Source organism: Chaetodon auriga, chromosome 12 (assembly GCF_051107435.1).
Source record: "Chaetodon auriga isolate fChaAug3 chromosome 12, fChaAug3.hap1, whole genome shotgun sequence".
In the NCBI taxonomy this organism is placed as follows: domain Eukaryota; kingdom Metazoa; phylum Chordata; class Actinopteri; order Chaetodontiformes; family Chaetodontidae; genus Chaetodon; species Chaetodon auriga.
The window spans coordinates 14,529,401-14,555,852 of NC_135085.1; the positions used below are offsets into that span (position 1 = coordinate 14,529,401).

General features: G+C 44.6%; 1 protein-coding gene across 5 annotated transcripts; it reads left to right on the forward strand.

The window, feature by feature from the left end:
* Window positions 1-867: 867 nt before the first annotated feature.
* per2 (period circadian clock 2) lies at window positions 868-26,379 on the forward strand. 5 transcript variants are annotated; one of them, XM_076745828.1, is made up of 24 exons: window positions 868-1,045; window positions 7,537-8,069; window positions 12,783-12,875; window positions 13,028-13,182; window positions 13,658-13,779; window positions 13,913-14,114; window positions 14,754-14,805; window positions 15,337-15,479; window positions 15,721-15,799; window positions 15,909-16,015; window positions 16,110-16,263; window positions 16,399-16,513; window positions 16,872-17,021; window positions 17,251-17,341; window positions 17,421-17,601; window positions 17,888-18,012; window positions 18,176-18,382; window positions 19,054-19,320; window positions 19,922-20,820; window positions 21,224-21,340; window positions 22,069-22,306; window positions 22,660-22,867; window positions 23,910-24,060; window positions 24,377-26,379. In XM_076745828.1, exons 2-24 carry the CDS (start codon window positions 7,654-7,656, stop codon window positions 24,587-24,589), a joined length of 4,485 nt encoding a protein of 1,494 aa, XP_076601943.1. In that variant the 5' UTR covers window positions 868-1,045; window positions 7,537-7,653; the 3' UTR covers window positions 24,590-26,379. The 5 variants fall into 5 exon arrangements, with proteins under 5 accessions (XP_076601943.1, XP_076601946.1, XP_076601947.1 ...); XM_076745831.1 differs by having other exon boundaries at window positions 22,660-22,786; window positions 24,377-26,369; XM_076745829.1 differs by having other exon boundaries at window positions 906-1,045; window positions 17,424-17,601.
* Window positions 26,380-26,452: the final 73 nt, after the last annotated feature.

A 26,452-nucleotide genomic window follows, 5' to 3' on the forward strand; every position in this document is an offset into this window, starting at 1 on the left:
AGTTACGAATATGATTAGAAAATAGTTGTGATGGGACGATCGTCTTATGTATTTATGTGCAGTTTTTATTATCTCTTGATTTTGGTCCAATTAATATGCGATAAAATATTAATTTTCCAGAGGCTTTTTGTAACCAACCATAATAATGATACCATAATAAACTACCAGACAAACGTAGATGGGAAAAGAGAGCTTGTGGGTAAATGCTGTATTTGTCTTTTCTGTTTGTAGATTGGACCCATAATATATTGCGTACGGCTCTGGCATGAGACATAAAACAGCTCTGCATCAAACTGAACCTGTGCTCGGGACTCAAACTAAATAATAATAAGTGTTTCTGTCGAATTAGTCGCACCGTAACTGCAAAAACGATACCGCGACCTTGCTCTGGATTTTATGTAAGAATGACTTCAAATTAGATAACAGCCACGATTAATGACACCTTGTATCACAGTCAAGCAACTTTTATGCGTATGCAAATGACTGCGCACCAAACCGTTCACCCACATTGGTTTACACACACTTGTATAACCGTTTAGATAACAGTGGCGCTCACTGAGCCGCTGTGAGCCAACCATCGGCACGGCTTCATTCACCGGCAGCTGCGTTGTAGTGATTTGCTCTCGCGTCTCTCACGCCGGAGGTAGCCGTGGGTTTCCACGTGAAAGCGATGACTCCCTTATGTAAAAGGACTGACAGCTCCAGAGGCCAATCGCAGCGCGATGCGGCACTTACTGCAATCGCCACCGTGGAGGCGGGCAGCGTCTATTGGTTCAGAGCGCAGTGAGGCGGTGATGGGCGGCTCTCTGAACCAATAGGCGAATAGCTGGAGGAGGAGTTTAGGAACGAGCTCGAAATGAGGTCACTGCCGGAGTTGCAGATTCAGGGCACAGAGCCGGTGTGTCTGTAGAGCCGAGCGGAGAGGAGAGCAGTGTGTTAAACCAGCCCGGGATTCTGTAGCTGGAATTCAACCGTAAAGAGCTCCAAAAACTACGAGGCTCTCTCTCACAGCGGAGCCAGCAGAGGAGGATTCGCGTTTTGTGAGGTTGGTGGAGTTTTTACTTCTGTGCGCGAGCTGTTATGTTCATGTTGCTGTTCCGCTGTTGCTATGTGAAACACGTTTTTAAACGTGACAGATGAAGACACCGCCGTAGAGGAGCTGTGCGCTGAATATGTAACTGTGTGAACGTGAAGCGGCAAAGTTGCGTAACTGTGTCAGTTGGAGGGTCAAACCCGGTCAGTAGACTACAGCAGGCCACCGGCCCTGCCCACATGACAGCGGGGACGTGACTCCACCGGTCACCTATCCGTGCTGTCAGCTGAAATACCACCGCTGAGCTGCGCTTAAAGGGAACCTGCATTTACATAAGGAGAGTAGATCGATCGAATGTAGTGAAACTGAAGTCATGTGACGGCACTGCAAGTGTAAAGTTGACACATGTAAGTGCGGTGGGTCACACACGGTGCAGCGTAGACGTGCTTTCTTGTGTCGGTGTCACATGAAAACTTCGCCATAACGCCTTACATAAAGTCCGCTGCAGCAGCACATGGCACAAGTTCATACGCAGCACCGACAAGAGCACTGGCGAGATGTGAGCTCAGGTTTTCACCGAGACCGTCAGCGTGCTGTGCAGCTGGAGCCAGGCGGTTAGCATCGCTCCTTACATAAAGGACCCGTCACCTGCTCGACGCAGTCATTTGGTATAATGTGGTTTGAAACTTATGTTTAAGCTGTCTGTGGCAGAGGTGGTAAGTAAGTACCACAGTAAAGATTTGCTATGCTCGATCTTAAGCTTCCCTTTTTGACAATGTGTACATTTGATGATAGAAGAGATAATTAACTACAGGCAAAGTTGACAGGATGAATGCTTACATTCCTCCTGCTGTCAGCTGAGTGAAAACCGCCTATTTTTAGCCACATGACACAAGGCAGTTTTGACATTATGTAAAGACTTTTAGAAATGGAGTTTAGGACATTTTCCCAAACGGTGCAGTTGGTCTTATAATGAATAATGAATAATGAATGAAAATCCCCTCAAAACTGGAGATACAAGGTTTTTACTTGACAGCCAGTGTCAAGCGTTGCTTCAGTTTAGGCCAAACCAAATCACCACTGCTGTCTGACCTTGAATGATCATACTTGTTTGCTTTTACCTGAAATGAAAGTTTGGGTGGATGAGTTGAGTTGGAGTATGTTTTCACTGTATTTTCACTTCAACAGGTGTTATTTTATTAATGGAGCCAGTCTGAATAGAGGGGATGCACAGATGAATTAAAAAGTCATATTTGTCCACATTTACAGGCCACTGTCTAAAGGAGCGTAAAGCAAAGAGTAAGAAGAAGCCAAAAAACAAGGTATTGGTGACGCAAGTGTTGCTTGGATGTGTTCCAGCTGACAGTCATATATCATTTTACTCTTAATCCTCTTGTTAACAGATTGAGTATTAAGCTTTGACAGTAATTCTGTGTGAGTAACCATTAAGTGGCCCCTTGCCATGCAGTGTGCCAGCAGCAGTGGCTGTAGTGGGAGGAGAAAGCATGACTGACGCATGTAAGGCTGGCGAGAGAGAAGTCATTTATATCAGTTTATCTTACTGCTGCAACCAGTGGAAAGTTTGGCACCGTGCCGAGTACAAACTTCCCCGCCTACCGTTGCAGCACCAGAGTAGGTGCTTGCCAATTACTCTTTTTTTTTCTCCTACATATTGTCAGGCAGGCTACATTCAGGGATTGGATGAATGATCTCAGAGCAGATGTTTAAGGGAAATATCTTTTCCTGTTATGGCTGTACAGTGTGTGGCGTTCACTGTCTGAACTCAAGTCAAAAACTATAATGGAACAGTTCTTACTCGCCCTCTGTCCTTTTTTTTTTTTAGCCACTGGGAAAATAGATAAAGCCTTGGGTGGTCTTGGAAGGTGCAGCGCAGTGTGTAGTGCGCATCTCATCCAATACAAATATTTAACATTTTATTGAAGATAGATGTAGGTCGGTGAATGTGGTGCTCACAGAATGTGTTTCTCCTAAGTTTGGATATTGACGATGTTTGCATAGGTACAAGAATCCCAGACTTCTGTGAGAAATCACGTTAAAGTAGGGAAAAGAAGAACATATCAAAGGTCCAGCAGAAACATGCTGATGGTCACTTAACAGATGTGCAAATACACTTAACAATAGTAATCTAGTAAAAGGTTTCTTTGGCAGGAGTCTTCTTCTCGTTCCCAATCCCCAAAAGAAACACACTGGCAGTAAATTTATGTAAGTCCTCATGCAGATTGAGTAAACTGTACAGGATGGTGACAGCACACGGTAATTAATAGAATGAATGCCTCCATCGTGATACGCAGTTATAAAGCTGCGGTTACTCCCATGTGGTTGTATAAGATGGTTTGAGCTGCCGCGTTAGATAATATGATCAGAGCACTGTGACGCGAATGTGATACTGGGAATATTTTATGATGTGGAATTTCATGCAGTTTCCGGCATTCAATGCATTTGTGTCATCTGTCCATTATTTCCTCCGGAGAAGATTAATTACAGAAAACTCAAACCGGGGAAACACAGCGAGCAGGATAGGACGTGTTATGAAATGAAATTACAGTTAGAGAGGGAGTTTTTCTTTTGAGACGTGGACCTTTTGAATCCAGAGCCTCTGTGTTTTATCGCCAATTTCTTTTATTCAATTATTATGTGGATATAAGTAAGAATGTTATTATGACGCTGATGCATATCGCAAGTCAAACTTTTTATGTGTTTAACCTCAATCTGTTTTGATTATCATTGATTTATTCACGCAAGCAGCAATGAAAGCCTCAGAAAGCCAGCTGATACTGACAAAGTACTGCTGAAACCAAAAAGTAGCACATTCATTAGAGCACAGACAGAAGATTTCAGCTATTTTTAACATAAAAATAATCTTGTGTCTCGTCTTGATAGATGTTTGGTTTGTCTGTTTCTTACATGATACGACCAGTCCACACACATCTGCCTGCGTCTTGTTAAGGTCACTGGCAGCACTGATTGAAAACAAGCTGGAAAATAAGAACAAGACAGAAGATCATTAAGAAATCTCTCACAGGACGTCTTTCCACCAACTGTGCTCATCACTTCAGTGGTGGCTAGACCAAACAAATTGACCAAACATAATCGAATTTTAATTTCCCTCCGCAATTACAACCTTAATGGTTTTAAGCCGTGTCTGGTGGAGTGTTCCATCCCTTTTATACTGGAAAAGTGATTTATTTTAAATGATCTCTTAATGTTTCCAACATTCAGAAAGGCCAAGTGAGCAACATGTCCCTAGCAGTTTAAGATTCTGTGTAATCCCATGAAACCCCAGAATGATTTTTTGATTGCATTAAAATGACTGGAGGGGCACAAGAGGAGTAATGTATAACCTGTAATTGTGTTATGTTTCTAATCTTACCTTGTTAGCCACCTGTTGCTTCTTGTACTTACCTCAGTGTCGGATGTGACTGCTTCATAGAGCGGTCAAGAATAGCATCATAACTTCGATTTGGACGTGTTTTGCTCCATGTTTATAGATCATGCAAAACTAGTGATAGTGGATGACTGAAAAAGTGCAGCATAATCACATGCTGGAGAAGAGTCCACCTCGAGCTTCCTGTGAGATAGCTCACTTTGAAATGATGATTGATTTCTTAGTAGGGACACAGGAAATTCGTGTTGCTCTCGTCTTCCCCTTCATACCCTGCAGCGGCTCAGCCGGATGAACAAGGTTTAGTTAATGACAGGAATAAAAGAATAATCATAGGAGAAGTCACCCTCACTGCAGGAGTAGATTGGACATAAAGAGACTGTGATCAGAAATCGTCACAGGGCGTCAAAAAGTAAATGTTCTGTATTAAACACAATGTTAATGGATTTTATCGTTCAGTACCTTTCAGCCAAGAGAAACTTTGCGAGCCTGTCCATTAAATCTTCTGAGTTTTTCAGTGTTGTTGAAGTAAATATTTGATCGTCCACCGTGTGAGTGCTGGAGTGATATCACTGGAATCATGTGCTTTGTACCACACACCTGCAGCTCCTTTTACATCAGTCAGCATTTTGTCCTTAATGCACTCTTTCTCTCAATGGCACCAAGAAAACCCTACACTCAATCAATGTTTGTGACTGGGCTAAATTTTACTGAAGCGTGGAGACCCTCACCTGATGCTCCCTCTTAAGGTCCAGGTAGAGTGGAACTGCAGCATCAGTGTAGGATCCATGTTTTAAGTACTCTCTCTCTCTCTCTCTCTCTCTCGCTCTCTCTCTCGCTCTCTCTCTCTGTGTGACCTGTCTGCTGGTGTCAAGCCAGCAGATTTAGCGTGATAACGAGCTAATGAGATGAATGTCTGGCAGTTACTGCGGTTGGTAACTCGTGAACTCTTGGACTCTATGAATATCATGGCAGTCAGCTCTCAACTTTGGACCAGACTTTGAAGCTGCCAAAAAAACTTCTCTGTGCACCAAAATCCCCCCGGCTCGAACTTTATGCTGATTGTTCAGCATTAACGATATGTTGGCTGAGTAATATCTCTCAGTGAGATGGTCCATTATGTGTAATAGCAGATTTCTAGCGTGGCTCTTTATCCTATTCTGCAGAAAATATCTTAACCACAGTGACCAGCAGCACTTTGCGCTGAAGACAAATCGATGACACAATCATTTCTCCTATTGTCTCACTGTCTCCACACTATAGAACCCTGGTTTCTTCTTGACTCTGTCATTTCGCTGTATGTTGACCCAGATAAGCAGACTGGTGATTGTGAACTCAGTGGTCTCTGAAAGGGCCAACAGATTGATTAATTATTAATGGAAACATTTTACTACTACCATTCCTCACCTACTATTTGCCAATTGCCAGTTTGAGTCATTTTTGCTTCTGTGATCCTCAGTTCTTGTTTGGTTTTTATATATAATCTTTTTCAACATAGGGGAGGATGCATATGACAAGCTTTCCAACATCACATGCACACATACGATGCACGCACAAAGTCAGAGCTCTCAGCCGACCCCTATCAGATCAGCACAATGTGAGCGTCACACTAAGAGGAGCCTACGTAAATATATGCTTGTGCTTGTATGGGCTTGACTTTTAGACTAACTTGGTTAGACAAAATACACACGTCCCCACAGAGATCAGCTGAATCGAGGAGGGCATCGAGCTGTTTGTCTTCTGAGGAGAAAATAGGAATTTTTCCATTGCAGGTCAGAGAAGAAGGCATGTCAGCGCTTAGTGAGGTTATCCCTGGAAAACAGCCAAGCTGGAGGTGATCCACAGAGACCTGGGCTTGTGGTATTCATGTTGCCTAGACATAGGATTATGTGAGAGAAGGCATCTTTGACCATAATTAAAAAGTCAGACAAATATTTGTATCGTTAAGTTCAAACTGAAATGCAGAATTCAATTTGGTGACTTTAGTGCGAATATGTTGAGGCTGAATAAAAAAGCACTGCAGATACAATCACAGGAAGCACGGGTTACATTCCAGCACACTGGTGTAATTATCATAATTCTATATCATTATGTGCTGAAGCACGGCCTCTTACTTTTTCATCTGAATGAGATGGGTTTGTTCTTAAGTACGTATAACTCCCAATATAGTTCTTGCCAGATAGATCTAACGTAACAAATTCTGTCTCTTGGTTTCCTTTGTTCTGTTGTTGTTAGTCCTATTTTTGAACAGTGTTTCCCTGTGATCACATAGAGTTCTGTCATGGCTCTAATGTCTTTTTCCACAGAAGAGCTGTTGAAAACATTTGAGTTTCTACCTCCGATCACGGTTACTTCCCAGATTTCCTTGTGTTTGTTCCGAACGTACCACTGTTGATGCTCCCAAAAATGTGATTCGTGTCTCTTCCTGTAACCAGATCCTTGGGAAGATCTACCCAACAATGGTTGGTTTGAACAGACGTGTCACGTATGCCTCCTTCTCCTTGTGCTGAAATCTGGCATTTGTTCAGCATCATTATCTAAGATGACACTGTTTTATCACACGTTTGACCTCTGGCTTGTTGCACTTGGCGCCACAGAAAATAGGGCCAAAGTTCCACTCTGATGGCTGCTAACCTATGGTGGCATTCAGATAAATGCGGTTTAGTGTTTTATGCATCCCAGGGTGGATGATCTTTGAAAGGGTTGCAGTGTTCAGATGGGTCAGACCGACTGCTCTCAAAGGCCACACTGTCTGTGCAAGAGAGCATTTTCACTGTACATCAGAGAGGCACCTGCAGAGCTCTGCAGTGGCCAGGGGTTAAACCCTGCCATGAGATCTGATATCACACCAGGCAAAAGACGAAAAGACACCTTTTTGAAGGAGGATTGGTGAAGCATGGATTGATATCTCTGAAAGATATCTCAACTGCGTGCATGCTTATGTGTACTTGCTGCACTGTGAGGACTGAGGAACATGTTTTTAACCAACAGAGTGAGCACATTTCTACTGTCTACTACTGAATGCTGTCTTCTAAATATGCATGTCTTGCGATGGATAAGCATTACTTCATTACTAACAATACTCCCTTTCTCTCAACAGATCAATCTGCTTCTTCTCTCATTCACTGCGGCAACGCCCTGGTGAAAATGGGGTAATTGTGGTCTTTCATCATCCATTTAATTAACCTGGAACAAGCCCAGGCCAGCACTCCTCCTGATGTCAGAAGATTCAGACTCCAAGCCCTATCGCTTTCCGGTCCTAGAGGATGAGGACGAAGCCTCGGGGTGCAGAGTGTCCACCTCGTGCAGCTCCATGGCACAGCTGCACCGGATGGGCGGCTACAGCCAAGGTGGGCCCGACCTAGGCCTCCCATCGGAGGGCAGCGACAGCAGCGGCCAGGACCCTTCCGGCTCACCGCACAACCATCGCAAGAGCGGCCGCTCCCGACCCCACGAGGAGGACGTGGAGATGAAGAGCAGCGGGTCCAGCGGGAGCGGAACCGAATCCCACAGCAACGAAAGCCACGGCAATGAGAGTCATGGCAACGAGAGCCACGGCCACGAGTCAACGGGCAGCTCCAACAGCAACAGCAAAGACTCGGCGCTGCTCGAGTCTTCTGAAAGCAACAAGAGGTCAGTGGTGACTGTGGGAACAATGGAGCCATTAGGTAGCCTGTTTTTTTTGTTTTTGTTTGGCATGTTTACTGTGATTGTGAGTGTAGAGGAGGAGGAGAGCGGGGAGCCGCTGCTCTACACTCTGCTGCTTCGAAACTAAGATGGATACGATTGTTTACTCCAAAGTGTTTCTGCCTCTTTGGAGAAATTCCATTTGATTTTCTGTAGTTGTATCGTGCAGATTGCCGTGGCATTTGGTCTGGTCTGCACTCTCTGACCCTCTTTGGATCCAAAAAGGTTGGGACGCTGCGTAAAACTACAAACAAATTGTCTTTCTGTTTTGTGTATGTTTTACACAGCGCTCAAACTAAAACTCTCCTGAGCTAAGCAATACCAAAATTCCAACGAGGGGGACAATCAGGACAGTCAGCAGCAGGATCAAATGGTGTGAATACCAAAGGTTAGGCCTTCGAACAGGAGAGGCTCACACAGTTTACATGGAGAAGCTGTTTTATAAGCTTAGTACTCTCCTCGTTGTGGTCAAAAGCTGCATATAAAATGAGGTTTGCTGATTCAGCTGCGACATCATAAAACAACCTTAAGCACACAAGGAGTATAAAGCATTAAATATGCAGGGATATTTGCACTGATTGCGTCGCAGTGCCAGCACCAATCCATATCTGAAGGCATCCACCAGCAGATCAGCAGAAAAGATAAATACAACAAATAAGTCCAAATCACAGCAGTCATGGCTCACAGAAATGGGTCATAGCTGATAAATGTCCCTGATTACGGACAAAATGAAGTTTGCTGCACTTCACTTTTCTTTCTTTTGGCCTTGTAGCTTTGACATATTCATGTATACTGACATCTCTAGGCATAAGAGATTATGTCCGATTTGCCTTCCACCACCGCAGTCTGGTCATAATGGATTCAGCCATCAGCATTGGATGCTTTTATCACTGTCGACAAACGTCAGTGGATGAGTGAGCCAAGGCCACAGTGATGGCCATCCAGTCTGAAACATAAGTGAACCCGCTCCGTCAATTTTCTCTGACCATGACTTGGACTCAGGCCAGATGAATTGATCATTTCGTTTTACCACGATGATGTTATCACTCCCTGAACCGGATGTCATGTTGCATACCAGTTACTCCTGTGTTGCTTCAGGCAGATGCAGTTGTTGGCGGTTGTTGGCAGTTTATAGAGTGCTAAGCGCAAAACTCTGCCTCTGTCTTCCCAGTCAGCACTGATTAAGTGAAGGTAGCTGTGGTCAGACCCAGCTTGCCACCCTGATGAGCTTGACTTTTAGCTCGTCCTTCCTCTTAGTCACAGTGGCTCTCAACGGCGTAACGTACCAGACTAACTCTTTGAATCCCTCCCTTCTGCCTCAATGACTGGCAGCGTATGGAACTCAATACATCTCGTGTCTACATCTACTACCCAGAAACATACAGATAGAGACAACCTTCATGTCTACATTCATCCACCCCAGCTTACAGCAGTGTCAGTGAGGCCTTTTGTTCGGGGCTGCGATGGCAGATGGGACGAACTCAGACACAATATAGTCTGCCCAGGAGGCAGCCAGGGCGGGTGGAAAAAATGAAATGACTGTCGCTCCCAGTAGGAAGACTGGATTGATGTCATCCAGGAGGCTGGCTCGCTCTGAATGCCAGACGGGTTGGGTCACACTCTCCAACTCCTTGTTGTAGCCATGGCAGCACAGTGTTTGTGTGTGTTTATCAGTGGGCGGGACAAGCAGATTTGCGTGCTTTCACGTTGTTTCTCTCTCACTTTCAGCCCAGCCTCTCTTACCTCACCAATCCACGACATTGCCTGTTTTTGAGTCCACTCCCTCTTCCTGCCAGTATCGTGCATCGATCTCACACCCGTCGCCTCCCTCCTTCGTCTTCTCGTGGGACGGCGTTAACTGCTTCTCCCATTCTGTTCTCTCTTTATTTCTTGTCTTTCACCCCTCCCTCGTTTCAGTTGAACTTCTAACCTTTTGTTCTCATTTTTTTTTTTTGTAAACCACTCCCTCAGCTCCCAACTCTCTGTCACTTTCTAACTTTTTTCTTGTTCTCCGACTCCCGCCCTCTGCTTTCCGTCTGTGGTCGTATTAGTGTGAATAATGTGGTTGATTACTGTCACATGAGAAGATTTATATCAGTCATTTTTTTCTCTGTGCGTTCAGTGCAGAGAAACGCTCGCAACATGTTTCACACAAAGGCTGGAAGCAGGAGAAAATGTCGCCGAAAACACTTTTTGCTTCATGTGTTATTCTTTTACAATCACAGTGGATGCAGCAAGGTGTTTATGACACTGATCAGCAGAAGTTATAACCCGCTAATGTATTCAAATTCAGTGCAAATATAAAACACTTTATGGCGAGTGACAAACAGAAAGCCACTGCTGACTTGACATCTGGGCTGGCATTTGCCAGAACAGAAGGCATGTGGGAGAGAAGAAGGTTTCTGTGCTCTGATGAGACCAGAACCGAGCTGTTCGGCTGTCGTTCTAGAGGCTGGAGTCGCTGTTCGCCAAACTCTGCGTGATGCCAGAAACACCACATCCACGCCATGGAGCGGGGTGGCCGCGGCATCACGCTGAGGGGATGCAAGAGAAATGACTTATTGTCCTGTAAGACAATGATCCCAAAGACAAAGCTAATTCTATACAGGCATGACTTCCAAACAATGTCCTGGAGAGGCCAAATGAGAGTCACTTACAGTCTCCATACAGCTTTCTAGAGCTTGAGCCATTAAAACTCTGACTGTTATCCACATGTACGTTATAAACCGATGGCTACCTGGTAGAATTAGGTCTCTGGTTGTACTTGGAGAGGGTGTTTGTGGATGTTGTGTCTATACTAAGTCATTTAAGCCTGTTATTTATAGCAGCATGTTGTATCTGAAAGATGAGTCAGTGTCTCTTGAGAGCTGCTGATGTTAGTGTATTGGATAAGCTTGTAGGCTAAGACAGTGGGCCACACACTGACACGCGCGCGCACACACACACCTGAGCTAAGCTCAGCTCAGCGTAGCAGTTTTGTTTGTAGTCAAATCAGAAATTGACTGTGAGTATTGAATACTGAGGAAATTAAAACACTGTCTCTCTCATCCACAACAAACAATCTGTCATGCAATTATAGTTGTCATTTGTTGTCCTTCAGTTTGTTTCTAATCAGCATCCAGAATGGAAAACGCTTCAAAATGTAATGAGATACTGACAGGTTCTGCTGATGATGAGGCCAGTTAATGGAAGATTTCTAAACAGGGCCACCTTGACCAGAAAAGCTTCCTGCACGGCACAGAGGCCAAAGCAGAAACTCCTCTGCCTCTTTGAGATCTCCCTTTTGGGAGCATCTTTCCACTCCTCACAGACTATCGTGGTGCCAAAATGGCCTACTGAACAGCTGGTGCATTCTTGAGCACTGAAGGCTATATTTGATAGACTTACAGACTGTCTTGTACTTGGAGGAGCTATTTGTAAAGGTGTTTTCTATTCTAAGCCAGGTAAGCAGGTTATACATAGTAACCTGAGATATAGCTCTGGTGAGTCAGTATCTCACAGCTGTTTATAGTCTTAGGATTAGGATGTGAGCTAATACCTTGGACTACATACACACTCATGCAGGCTACCTATCCTGTTTTAATCGAACTCTGTTATATTGCTGCCACAGATGCACGAGTCCTGGACTTTAATTAAACTGGCTAAAAGTACAGGTGGCTCTCTGCGTTTTAGTGACTGATTCTCTAGAGCTTCTGAATTTGTTCTTCTGTGCAGCGACTAAATGGACTTCATTCATATAGTGCTTTTCTAGTCTTGCCGACCACTCAAAGCGCTTTACAACACACCAGCACTCACACCTTTGCAGCAAAGTGCCACCTGCTCATCACAAGCAATAACCATTTACACACACACACCAACAGCACAGTAGTAGTAGTAATTTGGGGTTCAGGGCCTTGTCCTGGGACACTTTGACAGCTAGACTGCAGGGGCTCAGCGATCGAACCACGACCTCCTGATAAGTGCATGACTGCTCTGCCTCCTGAGACGCAGTCGTTTACTTTGTTCTAGTTAATACAGAAGGTGACAAACATTTCTGATATGTTTTAATTTTCCAACCGGCCATCTTCAGCCCTGCAAACTGCAGTCGCCAGTGTGTTTGTGCAGGTGTGTGTGCTTTATGTGCTGTTTTCAGCAGCCCCAGAATGTCTAGCTGTGCCCTCGCTTCTAGTTGTATTTAGGCTCCTACTTCTTGCTGTTTTGGTGCTTTCCTGCTATGCACCCTTTCAGCTACAGAGTCCTCAAGGAGGTGAGACTGACCTCAGGCTTAGAGAGTGGTTTCTTTTGTAGCCTGGCTCCTAAATGAGAGGTGAGGCTGTGTGCGCACTGTTCCCCACTGACTTCCACAAAGGCAGAAATCACCAGGTCTTTTTTTAGGCTCACATTAACAACACCCATGCGGTGAGATGGAGTGTACTTGTGTTTTTTATTATTTGGTAACTTGATCACCTTAGCAACATCAGGTGTCTCAGCTGGCTGAGAGGGGGATGCATTTGTGAAATATCAGACAATTATGGCGACACTTTGTTCCCAGTCTACTGTCTGACTTCGAGTCGTTATTAAACTTTCATTTAGAGATTTCATTTAGTCTGACTCTTTGATAATATAGTAATTCTTTATTTCTAACTTAATTGGATTTATTTGTCCTTCTCTCCTCCACAGCTCGAACTCCCACAGTCCGTCTCCTCCCAGCAGTTCAAATGCGTTCAGTCTGCTGAGCTCAGAGCAGGACAACCCATCAACCAGCGGCTGCAGGTTAGTGTGCCGACCACCACTGTGACACTCGTTCCACGCACATCTGCAGTCATCTGTTATTTCCATTATTTCCTCTGTTTTTGAGGTGACTGTTTTTCTTGTTGCAACATCTCACTTGCCGTGGCGCACTTGTGTTATTGTGCAATTTGCAGTAGTCAGGAATCTGCCAAAGCCAAGACCCAGAAGGAGGTGATTAAAACTCTGAAAGAGCTGAAGCTTCATCTGCCCGCTGAGAAGAGACACAATAACAAATCCACCACGTTGAACACCCTCAAGTACGCGCTGCGTTGTGTCAAACAAGTTGAAGGTAAAATCCTTTCTCCTCTACACACTGCTTTCCTGTGTTTTGGTCCTGGTTTAGCTACATTCATGAGTAAAATTCATAAATGCAGCTGTTATTTGTATCATAAGACTTAGAAACTAGGTGAGATCCAAAAAAGAATTGAAGACAGGAATTTGTGCAGCAGGGAACATTTTGTAGGCAGTTTTATGGGTAATGCAGAGGTTTAATTGTACCCTGGCTAAATGCTTACAGATGGAAATAGGCGGGTGGAGGTTAAACGGGCTGTACATTACAGTCTGGTTATTGCAGAATATGACGCATTTTAGCGGAGCGCTGAGACATGAGACATCATGAGAAAATGTCTGTGACTTCAGTCTGAAGACGTCATCTTTTCGTTGGACTTTTTACCCAGATTCATCCATGTTGTTTTCTTTAAAATATCAGTTTATATGTTCTGTTGTGACCAGACTTTTTGATAAAATCATTGCGTGTTTTGCAGCCAATGAGGAGTATTACCAGCTGCTGATGACCAATGACAGCCAACCTTCAGGCCTGGATGTGTCCTCTTATACGATAGAGGAGATAGACAGCATTACATCTGAATACACCCTCAAAAACAACGTGAGTCATCGAATTATCTTTAAAATAACAGATGTTTTTAGCTGCGTATACAGGCGCTGTGCTTTGAACAAAAACAGTTTGAGAAGTTGATTTTCTCATTTCTCCCACAATTCGGATTTTGTCTCTTCAACAGGACATTTTTGCAGTAGCAGTTTCCCTCAACACAGGAAGGATAGTCTACATTTCTGATCAGGCCGCCTCCATCCTCAACTGCAAAAGAGATGTGTTCAAGAACACCAAGTTCGTGGAGTTCTTGACACCGCAGGATGTTAGCGTGTTCTACAGCTTCACAACGCCTTACCGCCTCCCCTCCTGGAGCATGTGCACTGGAGCAGGTACATGTGTAACAGCCTCATGGCTCTGTGCAGACACAGTAGTCTTTAGTCATTAGTTGTAATCATTAAGGAGGATGATGTGATATGGGAAGACCGTTCACACTCTCTGGAAGTATTCTTCAAAGTACTTTGCGTACATAAGAAAATGTATTGAAGAAAGAAATGACAGTGAATGAGATCCAATAAATCAGTGAAGGACAGGCTGCCATCAACATATGCACGATGAAGTTGACCTGGCCTGAGTCATCCATGAAACTGAATACGTTTACCTGTTTTAATTCAGCTGGATAGAATAGACTGAGCTCTCTCAGATGCTAAATCAAAGTAGGAAAGCCAGATAAACGATGCAGAGATCTCATTATGTCCTCTGCAGTTTATCTGGCAATGCCTAGATTGACTTGTCGGTCTGTTACTTTAAATCCTCTCTACACATCAGACCCTGATCTGCACTTCCTCTGTTGTGATTTATTCCCCAGTGCCTGGAAATATTTTGGCTAAATAAGATTCGACTCTGTTTAAATTCATTCCATTTAAATGGAATTAATCAAAGCTCGATCACCTGCGGCGGCTGAGACCCTGACTGGCATTCGGCCGGATCGTGTTGCTCCTGCATTTAAACATTTCTTTTCCCCGTTTCAGAGTCATCCCCATCTGACTGCATGCAGGAGAAGTCCTTCTTTTGTCGTATCAGGTGGGTGTTGGTTCAAACATGGTGTCAGGCCATCTGCTGCTCGTACCTGTTTGTAGTTTTTATTCATATTTCTGTTCCACTCTAGATGTTTTTCAATCAGTTTGTGACATCATATGCTTGTAAACTGTAATGAGATGCTTTTTCCAGGTCAGTGTTATACATATTGGCAGACACACAGACATTTAAAACACCCACACCTTACTGTACTATCCTGTTAGGAGTTTCCATTGACTTCCAACCCCTTTAAAACCTTTAATCTAATTGCTATTCTGACCTTATTTTACATCACTTGAAGTAAAAATGACCATGCTTTGCAGAAATATCATTACACATATCTACATTTGCTCACTCGTTAACTGTACACTGATAATAATGGAAAATAGCTAACCACTGCCCCCTTGTGTTCAATAACGTGAACTCTAACATGCACAAGCCTGGACGGAGGTTATTTGTGAAAACTTGTACCTAAATGGAACAAAAAGTCCTTGTTTGATTTGGGTTGATTTCACTTTCCTTTTTGCCGATTTCCAGCGGTGGTAAGGAGTGTGAGGGCAATCTGCAGTACTATCCCTTCCGCATGACACCCTACCGGATGAAGGTCCAAGACACAGTCCATGCTGAGGACCAGTTCTGCTGCCTCCTGTTGGCTGAGAGAGTTCACTCTGGTTATGATGGTAAGAACCCAACTGCAGGTTTCAGAGGCCGTTTCAATGACTCCAAAAAAAAAACATGTGTCGTTCAATGTCTCATGGCTTATTACTTAATGTATATATTGTTTTTTTACTTTAAAGTAGATAATATGTAATCCAGTTATATATCCCAGATAACCAACCGACCAAGATTTCTAACCATGTCCCACTTGTATTTGAGAGAGCACAAACCTTAAATAACTAAACATTTCTCTCTGTCTTAAAGCGCCCAGAATTCCAACAGACAAACGCATCTTCACCACCACACACACTCCAAGCTGTGTGTTTCAGGATGTGGATGAGAGGTAAGCCATGGCAACATGTTTTTATTTTTAGCAGTTTGGAGAATTTGCAGGTAAATCACCCAACTGTTGGAGGATGATTAACAAGTCATTTGTGTTTTGGGTGCATCAGGGCGGTTCCTCTCCTCGGGTACCTCCCCCAAGACCTGATTGGCACGCCGGTCCTCCTCCACCTGCATCCCAGTGACCGGCAGATAATGTTGACCATTCACAGAAAGAGTGAGTCCACAGAATGAAGTAGATGACGGGAGACTGTCTTGTGGAAATCTGTCCACATCACGATCTGACTGCCCTATTTTGCCTTTCTCTGCAGTTCTTCAATACGCAGGGCAACCATTTGACCACTCATCCATCCGCTTCTGTGCACGAAATGGAGAATACATCATTCTTGACACCAGCTGGTCCAGTTTCGTCAACCCCTGGAGCCGCAAGGTCTCCTTCATTATCGGGAGACACAAAGTGCGCATGTGAGTATTGCTGTGCTGTGATGTCTAAGCTGACATCCGCTCTGTCATAGTGGCTGTCACTAAGGAATTACACAGTGTTTCATACAAAGACATGAACCAGTAGTTGATCAACTGATGTGGTTTTTTGTTTATCAGGGGCCCCGTGAATGAAGATGTCTTTGTGCCCCCGATGTCCTCTGTAGCTGAGACGAAGTCCATGGACTCTGACATCCAGGAGGTTACTGAGCAGATCCATCGGCTCCTGCTGCAGGTGAGACAGGATGAGGAGAAATCAAGGACACGTGGTATTGATTACTGAAGAAGAATTAGTTTATCTAAACCATGATAAATCATGGAAGCTAGCAGCAATGAAATGAATCAAAGATGAGATAAAAATGCTGAGATATATAGCAGAGAGATTAGAGCAACATATTACTTCAAAAAAAAAAGGACAAAATCAAATAAAAACATTTCAGTAAAAGAAGTCAACAGGGTGGAAACTTTAAAAAGAACCCAAAAGAAACTAAAACGAAAAAAGTAGAGCAACACATGGATTATTTCAGGCAGTGCTACATCACCTCTGCCTTTTCAACACTTCTTTTCTAATCCCTCTCTATGTCTGTGATCAGCCGGTCCATAGCAGTGGGTCCAGTGGCTACGACAGCCTGAGCAGAAACGACCACCTTCTGGGGGTCACCTCCTCCAGCGAGAGCCTTGACAACGGCGTCGAGAGCAAGACGCGACAAACGAAGGAGGAAGTGAGCAGCAAAGCCAGACCTGTGAGTGAACCCAAATACTTAGAGTTCAGCCCACATGCGGGTTGTAATGTTCATGTAATCAAGTTAAACTTGGTCCAAAATTATTGTATATTACTGCATCTTTTGGATTGAAATGCCTCAATGAAGCGTGCTGCCATCATATTTGAAATCCCATAGGACAGACTGGGGAGTCTTGATTTCTTTAACAGATGTTGTTCTGGCTCTTGAGTCTTGTGTCTCTATTTCACAGCGAACTTTTCAGGAAATCTGTAAGGGGATTCACCTCCAGAAGAGCCAGGAGCAGCAGATGACCAAACCAGACAACAAGAGAAGCAGTGGCAGTAAGTCCAGCTGATAAGTGCCTGAGTATTTGTGTGGTAATAGGTGAGAAAGTGTGTCTAACTCCTGGTCTCCCTCCAGTAGGGTCTGTACAGAAGAGCCCAGTGGTGGTGCGGCCCAAAGAATCAGCAGCTCCTCTCAACTTTAGGGAGACTGGGGCCGCTATGGAGGACAGTAGGTCCTCTTTCCAGGAGGAGATGACCATCAATGATCAGACTGTCTACTCCTACCAACAGATCAGCTGTCTGGACAGTGTTGTCAGGTACAGAGACGTGATTTTACGATAGCCTGATCCTGGGTTAACCTGTGTAGGACTCAGCCTTATACACTTCAATTTTATAGGTTATCCACCATAGAAACCAGCTGAGATGCTACAAAAGTGAAGTTTCTATCAAATGACCCATAAAAAATATTTGAAAATGGGAAACCCCAGCCTTAAAATGCTTCTCCACTTGTTTTTTGTGATGTTTCTTCCACATAACTAGTTCATAATAATTACTGGGGGAAAACTCAGAAACTGATCACTGCTGCTGTGATGACTCCTATAGGTACCTGGAGACCTGCAATGTTCCCGTCACCATCAAGAGGAAGTGCCAGTCTTCCTCTAACACCACTTCCTCTAACTCCGATGACGGCAAACAGAAAGGATCAAAGAGCATGCAGGTGTCTGAAGGTATGTTTCACCACTTCATTTCCTACCATGAAAGGCTTTCAGACACTTACTGTCACCTCGTCATACAAAGCTACAGCCTCTAAAAGCCTTATGCCCTTTAATAATCTCTCTCAGATTTGCCAGTTCTTTGTCAGCATCTCTTGTTCTCTGTTCTCTTTGGCAGAACCAGCCTTATTGAAGGATCAATCTGGTCTCTCCGCTTTGGATGCTCAAGACAAAAAGTCCAGTGACACGGCCACAGCGGTAGTGGGCACTTCGCTGCCCCTACCCGTACCTAACAAACCAGAAAGTGTGGTGTCCATAACCAGCCAGTGTAGCTACAGTAGCACCATTGTGCATGTTGGAGACAAGAAACTTCAACCAGAGTCAGGTACAATATTGTGAAGAAGTATTTCCTTCCAGACCAATTTTGTCTTTTGTTGCATATTTTTTGTGCAAAGATGTCAGATGAGTGACAGTCAAAAGGTGCTGGCCTCTTAAAACATAATGACAGGTTACTAAAAGCAGCAGCCACTGCATTATTTGTTAAATGATTTTTAAAGTTGGCAGAAATTCTTCAGCTCAAACATAGTTGTAGATTTCAAGCATCAGTAACATGTTTTTTTGGAAGTCCTTAAAGCGCTCAGAGTGTCAAATGTGCAGGAACAGAAGAAATCAGGACCACCAGCACCACAGGCCCACAGTACTGAACGGCTCACATGATGCAGCGAGCAGCGTCAGGGAAGCTGCTCTCGATGATGAACAGAATTGACAATTTGATCGGACCTTATTTTAGAATAACATAAACACAGAAACGTGCTGGCTGCGGAGGCTGAGGTCAGTGGCGGTGTCTGTTGTAACCCGCCTCCTCTTCGCCATGCGCGTATGCACCTACTGATAGAATAGCCCTCACCACCTACGGAGGGTGCACGCATTGCAAACAGAACTTTAGAGTAAAAATGTTATACGTAAAGAAAAAGAAACTAAGTTGTAGTGCATAAAACTGGACCTCTTGCTGATCTTCCGTGTATTCAAATGCTTTCTCTACTGTCATCCGTACAGAGATCATAGAGGACATCCCGGGAACAGGAGAGACAGTAGAAACCGGTCAGAACATCGGGCCGCCTCCTCCCTCTGCTGTTTCACCTCCCAGTCAGGAGAGGGAGTCCTACAAGAAGCTGGGGTTGACTAAGCAGGTTTTGGCAGCTCATACGCAGAAGGAGGAGCAGGCCTTTCTGTATCGCTTCAGGGAGCTTCGCGGGCTCACAGCGCTCAAGGCAAACTGCTCCCAGTACCTGGAGCGCCAAAAAGAGCAGATCACCAGCGATGGTACGTCTGTCCGCCGCGCTGACACATCACATCGCAAAGTGCAATGCCAGTTTATTACAGCTGGGGATTTCTTTTTATAGTTTTCATCTGTGATGATAAGATTTTATGCACCAAGTTAATTGCTGAGATCAAGAAACACAAGAGGTCAGATGATCACACAGGTTCCAGACAAACCCAGAGGTTAGCCAGAGTCAAATGGAAGAGAAACTGAAAGCAAATGGTCCAATTCTTACCCAGACTGTCAGTTGTCAACATTATTTTACATAACTACTAACATTTCACATGTGTCTACTTTGAGTTTGACTTCAAATAAAGAGGTTGAGATCATTTAGCCAGACCACTGGCTTGTTCACATCCTGTCTGTGATCTTCTAACCGGCTTGTGTTTCTACCTGACTGTGGTTTGTTGCACATATGTCACTGTGGTCTCAGATCTCTGCCATTACTTTGTTGTGTACAGAGTTTTGATTCGATGGCCAAAAATAAGACTGAAGTGTTAACCACGTGGGAATTTTCCCTCTTACTCTCTGAACCCATACTTGCAGGGATACTTGATTCACAAATTACTCCAACAATTCTTTTTTATCCTCTCTTACCTTTAGCTGCACCTCCTGCTCGATCCAGCAAGCCGGGCGCAGAGCCCACCGCGCGGCGGGGCACGCGCATTAAGAAGACAAAGTCAAAGCGAGCGAAGCAAATCGAGTCCTCGGACAGCACGGTGTCCCATCAAAGACAGCAACATCTGAGGCCTCCTCGTCTAAACCAAGGCCTTAACCCGACCTCTTGGTCTCCGTCTGAGACCTCGCAGTCAGCCTTTCCCATGGCCTACCCCTCCGTGATGCCAGGCTACCCCCTGCAGGTTTACCCCAGAGCCAGCTCCGAAGCTCCCCGCACAGATGCCACTCTACAAAACTGTAGGGACAGCCAGGGCACCCAGGCGCCTCCCTGCCCGTCATCCATCCATCCTGCTTCCTACACCGCCCCCATGGTTACCCCCATTGTGGCTCTCGTGCTGCCCAACTATGTGTACCCTCAAATGGCCACTGGGCTGCCACCCCAACAGGCAGTGTACCACGCAGAGACTGGTGGCTTCCCCACCCAAGTGCAGCCTTTTTGTCAGGCTGCCTTTCCAGGCCAAGTGCCCTTCACGGCTCCACCTTCCTTCACTGTTCAGACCCAGTTCAACGCCCAGAACCACTTCGCTCCTCAAGCAACGTACGTGACTCCGTCGTTCTTCTTCCCCCCATCGTCGGAAACCCCAAAGGCCCCCATGGAGGTCCAGTCTCGCTCCTCTACTCCACAGTCTGGAGGAGGCGGAGGCCCGGCTTCCCCACCCCTTTTCCAGTCTCGCTGCAGCTCACCTCTCAACCTGCTGGAGCTAGAGCTGTCCGTGGACAGGCAGGACAGCACAGCGCTCTCCTCTGGAGGACAAGGGAACAATGCGGCTGAAAGGGAGAAAGGAGCAAGTGGCAGCCAGGCCAAGGAGAGGGAGCTGAAGCAGGTAAAAACAAGGAGCTAACCCCTTTTGGTTTGATTTCGTCTTTCCTTTTCCTTTTCCCGTAAGCCTCCTCGCTGCCTTTGACTGACTTCCTTCACCTGTAACATTCTTAAATTGGCGGGATAAAAATGTCAGCGCCTCGCTGAACTTAATCATTGTGGGTTGTTTGAACTACTGTGGACAGGCTGTGACACGTTCCCCCGAGACATCCATTCATATGTCTCTCAGCCTTTCAGGATTTAAAGTCATCGTCACAGCGATTCCTCCACACTATTCACTGTATTTAAGTGCAGCACTTTTTGCTATTGTATTGCTATGCCATGTGTAAAGTCAAGTCAGTCTAGATTCCTCGGATGAAATGTGGCCCGGGGTGTTAACACATAATGTTATCCCTTACACCCTTCAGCCATCTCTCAGTCTCCTTGGTCCACCTGGACCCTTGTATTACGTGGGCACGTCCTGTGTCTGTGAGCGTTTGTCTTGGGATAAAGTGTTCTCTAGGCTGAGGGCTTGCAGCAAAGAGGTAGGCGAATCATCAGAAAACCTCCACACTTGTCCAATCCCATTCCTCCCCAATGCCATATGTCAGTTATAACTGTAACAGTCTCTCTTATTTTCCTTTTGTGAATAGCATTTTGTAATCTTGCAGTTTTCTTGTCTATCCAGTAAAATGCATTGCCAAAGAAATTTTATAATGAGACGTGAAAAACTATTATTGTTTACACTTGTACTGGATGGATGATTGTATGCACATACACGCTTTGATTTTGCATGCAAGAACCATACCAAAGCTGAAGCCATGCATTCACAGTGTTAGCAGTGGAAGCTCATTTTAACATAAAAAACTGTGGAAAAATGTTTCTCTGTCTTATACTGACGCTACCAGGAACAGCTGCAGCTATCTTCTATTACACATGAATGCTACATATACATTTATGTTCCATGCTCCATTATCCTCAAAGATCACATGCAGAAGGATCAGGATCACTGTCCTCTTCTAACTTGCTGTGTGGCAATGCTAATCATATGGTGTTGTGTGCCAAATGATTGGTGAGATGGACAGTTTTCCAAGTTCACTGCTGACACATTCTCCCAGTTCAGTCTGAAAGTGCAGAGGCAGTACAGCCAATGACACTGCACCTGTGTTGTAAGGATGCAGGAGATGGAGGAAGTACTCCAGCTTGTTGGCCAGAGCTATGAAGCCAAGCTCGTCTTTAAAGGTTAACGCCTTTCATATTTTTGTTTTTGCAGACAAGTTCACGCGGCGATGGGAACAACAGTGACATCAACTCTTCATCCAGCGACATGTTGGACATTATTCTCCACGAGGACTCCTGCTCAGGCACTGGCTCAGCCACCTCAGGGTCGATGGGCTCAGGGTCCAACGGCTGTGGGACTTCAGCCAGCGGGACGTCCAACAGCGGGACATCTAAGAGCAGGACGTCAGGCAGTGGGGCCTCGGCCAGCGGGACCTCCGGCAGTGGAACAGGTCTGTTTCAATATCTTACGGATGTTTTGAGATGAAGGGTAAAGTATGGAAAGTAGAAAACACCAAAATGAACAGAATCAATCAATTTTAAAGATGAGTGTAAGTGTGTTTACCGATATACAGCTCAGATCACAAAATTTACAGATGGAAGTGTGCAGAAATGTGTTGAGAAATTTACCAGATCAGACCCAGAAATACTGTATTTTCAGAATTTCCGTCTATGAGCTGTAACACCGTGTGAAAAGGCTTCCCAGAATCCACCGGCACATGTATTTTTATCCTATAATATTTTGTCTTTTTGCACAAAAAAACCTTTTCAGATGTATAATACTGTGCTCTTTGGGTGTTCTCAGGAAGCAACAACAGTAGCAATTACTTTGGCAGCGTGGACTCGTCCCAGAACAGCCAGAAGGTCAACGGTCACTTGAGCAGCAGCGAGGGAAGGCCGATGGAGATGGAGCAGAACGAGCACTTCATCAAGTATGTACGGCAGGACCCGCTGTGGCTGCTCACGGCCAACACTGATGACAAGGTCATGATGACCTATCAGCTGCCCTCGCGGTGAGTTGGAGGGCAGGGCGGAGCCAGTGAGGACTAGGTAGACTGATAGTTTAGCAACCTTCTATTTGTGATGGAAGGCTATGGGTAAGCACGCATCCAGGCAGACTGCCCAATTCATATTAAGAGAGAGATTTCCTGTGTATAGACAGTGGAGGATGCGTGTGTGGCCTCAGACAGATGTCATTATAGCTCATTTAATTTAGATAAAATATCCCTGATCTGATTTAATTCTAACACAGTTAAAGAGTTTTGGAGCCAGTGAAATCCTGCAGTATGTAGGATTCATCCGCTGGGTGGGGGGCTGAGTTTTCAGCAGTCTTTGAAGACTCCTTCCCGACTCCTCTCACTGTCGCTCTCCTCAGTGCTGTTGTGTGTTTTCTGCCCCCTGGCTGCACACACACACATAGCAAGGAAACCTGTCTGTGGGCTGCAGAAGTGTGATGACAGTGCTGTTACTCCATTCGCACTCCACTTTGTACTGTTTCACTGTCTTCAGGCAGCAACGCTTAATATAGCAATAAGCCCCTTTACTCAAGAAGTCTTAACTTGTGTTTCGTAAGACCGCCGCTCGCCCCTGCACACTATTGCTGTCCTGTTGGCGCAGCAGAAAAGGGTTAACTGTCATACTGCATGATTTGTACTATTTGTACTTCTTTGCGGTTGCGTTGCCTTATTTGTGCGTTAGCTACGGTGTGCTTTTTTCCTATTGTGGTCTCTAAAACAAGAATCAGTGAGCATGCCTCACACTGAAACTGTTTGCAGTGACCACTAGATGGCAGCCTTACAGTCAGTAGCTAAGAGGTGCCTGACCTAGAATGAGACTGAACAGATGACTGTAGAAGGTTATCAGTACTGTAGGTAGTTTTATAGCTAAGAAAGTTAAAAAAAAAAGAAAGAATCAAAGCTGGTTGTTTTCATAACATTGAAAATATGTCATCCAACCTGCTTCTTTGCCGACCCAGCCCTCATAAAGTCTTGTGACAGCTGACCGTCGGGTGGAGTACTGAACGTGGCTGTGTTTGTGTGTTTGCTGTATCTGCAGTGACATCCAGAGAGTGCTCGAAGAGGACAGAAAGAAGCTGAGACTGCTCCAGAAAAGCCAGCCTCGCTTCTCAGAGGAGCAGAAGAAGGAGCTGATGGCGGTCCACCCCTGGATTAAGAGGGGAGGTCTGCCCAAGGCCATAGACATCAAGGTAGAGGGACATTTTCTTTAAGGTCACTTCATTTCGTTTTAGTTAGGCTTTGAGATGGAATATGTGCACTTTGTTTTATTTGTATTGCTGAAAATTGAGGTTTTAGTCGAGGTGGTTTTACACTTTGTTTATCTACCATTTATTTTTTTTTAGAAAAGAGGCTTTATGGTTGATATTTTTTGCTCTATAACAGTTATATCAAACTCGTATATGCTACTCCCATCTGTCTCATTGTTTCCTAAGTACACACTTCTTTCTGCCGCACCTCTCACCTTCTCATTTTCATGTCTCATTTGACTCTGTCTGTCCTGTCCAGGCGTGCTCCTGCTGTGCCAGCGCCTCAGAGGCAGCAGCGGCGGCGGCGGCGGCAGCAGCAGCAGCTCAGCCAGATCTGGAAATCAGTAACACAGATACAGGGGAGGTCGGCTGCCAGCAAAGGCCCCAAGAGGAGCCCACAAACACTGTTGTCATTTCCTGCCACAGCCCTTCACCTGGCCCCAGCTCGCAGACACAACAAGCAAGACAATAAACTGCTTAGGACTCTCTGAGCGACATTCAGTGCCCGTCAGTCTTGTGTTCTGCACGGCTGTGAAGAGGAGCCTGCTTTGAAAGGAGCACCTTACAGGCGCTTTGCTCTTCACACAAAACTCTTCTCTACTGTCTCCGCCTTGCTGTGTTTTTCTGAGTTCTGATGTCAGATGAAAACTGGCACAGACTAAACTTGTGTAGAATGTGAACATATGTAGTAAACATTAAATTATATTTTATTTTGATAAGCTTACTGTATAAACAGCACCATTTATTTGGTGCTAACAGGTAGTGCTGGGCTCTGTGGCTACATATGTTCATTCATTCATGTCTGTGTAGCACTTGACAATGCGCAGCACCTAAGGAAAGCCTTTTATGCACTAGGAGACGCAGAACAGGAGATACAATACGTGCTCATACAGCAGGCAGCACAGGAGAGGTCAAACAAACACGAACCAACTGGAAGCTACTTTATTCACACACTGCGCAGTGGCTCAGAGGTGTTCTGTTACGGTTAATGAATAAATTAATATTTTGCAACGCAGTTTCTTCATTTGAAAGAACTTAGGAACGACAACAACAATGTCAACGTGTGGTTTCAGTCACTCCTCTCCTGCCGACAAGCACAAGTGCACTTTGTGGGCTGCACTGGAAGAACAACATGCATGAGACTCCTGTACATCTGCCCAAATTAGTTTCTGAAACTAAACAGCAATGGCTGAAGTACAATACACTTGTAGAGGCGTAAAGTAGCAGGAAATGGAAAATCTTAAATCAATACATGACTGTTCCCCAGGTTCGATGAGTGGTTGTGAAAACATTTGAGAGCGCACTGAGAAAAAGAAACTCGGGTGCTACGCGTACTGTAAGCTAGATTTTCAGCAGCCCGTCATGTTAAATTATTACTGAGAATATGAATTCAAAGAGTAAATTTTCTCTGTCATCTGGAGCTGCATGTGTCAGTGATGCAGCTTGAAGATTTCATTCTTTCTGTATATCCGTTTCAAAGTAAATGTGACATTTCTTTCTGTGAAACCTTCGCTGACTCAGACTTCACAGAAGCCCCTCATTTAAAGAAAGCTTTGGCATCTCAGTGTTTGTGTGAATGTTCGTCTTCGACTCTGAGCATATATATATTTTTACATACAATATGTGTTTCTGTACAAAAGAGAAATCATGTATATGTGTTTTTAAGTTATAAACAAAAAGCCAGCTTAAGCAGGACCAAGATTATTATATTTAACTGTAAATACAATTTTAAAAATGTGAGTTGTGTAAAACAACATCGGGACGATTCCCACTGTGAGCTGGAAGATAGCTGAGTGGCACCAGTATGTTGTTTATGGTGGGTGATAAAAATAAAAGTGAGGAGAATATTGATGTTTTCCCCAGTTTAAAAGTGTGCCACATAACACTTGAACTGATGTTGGCCCTCATAAATATGGAAAAGAGCATCCTGTGGAAGTGACTGAAGCTCATCACTGTTCAGAACAACCATGTGGCCACTTCAGAAGTCAAGGTTTAGGGTTATTGCACGGGTATAAAGCAGCTCAGACAGATGCCAAGTGACTGTGTGGAGCTTTCCTTCACTTTGAAGCTGAGCTGTAACTTCAATCTGTGCTCTTCTTGAACGTTTCCTGAATCTGTCATTTGTCTTTCTGTTATTTGAACAGACACTGACAACAACGCACCTTCTTTTGTTTTCTTTCTTTCTTTCTTTTTTTTTAATGCCAGATATTCTGTTATATTTGTTATTTTTTCTCTAATTAAAATAATTCTTAATTTACCTTTAAGTGTGTTGTGAAATGTTTTCATCCTCCTCGCACACAGGCCTTAATTGGCGTTGATCAATTCAGCGCACAAG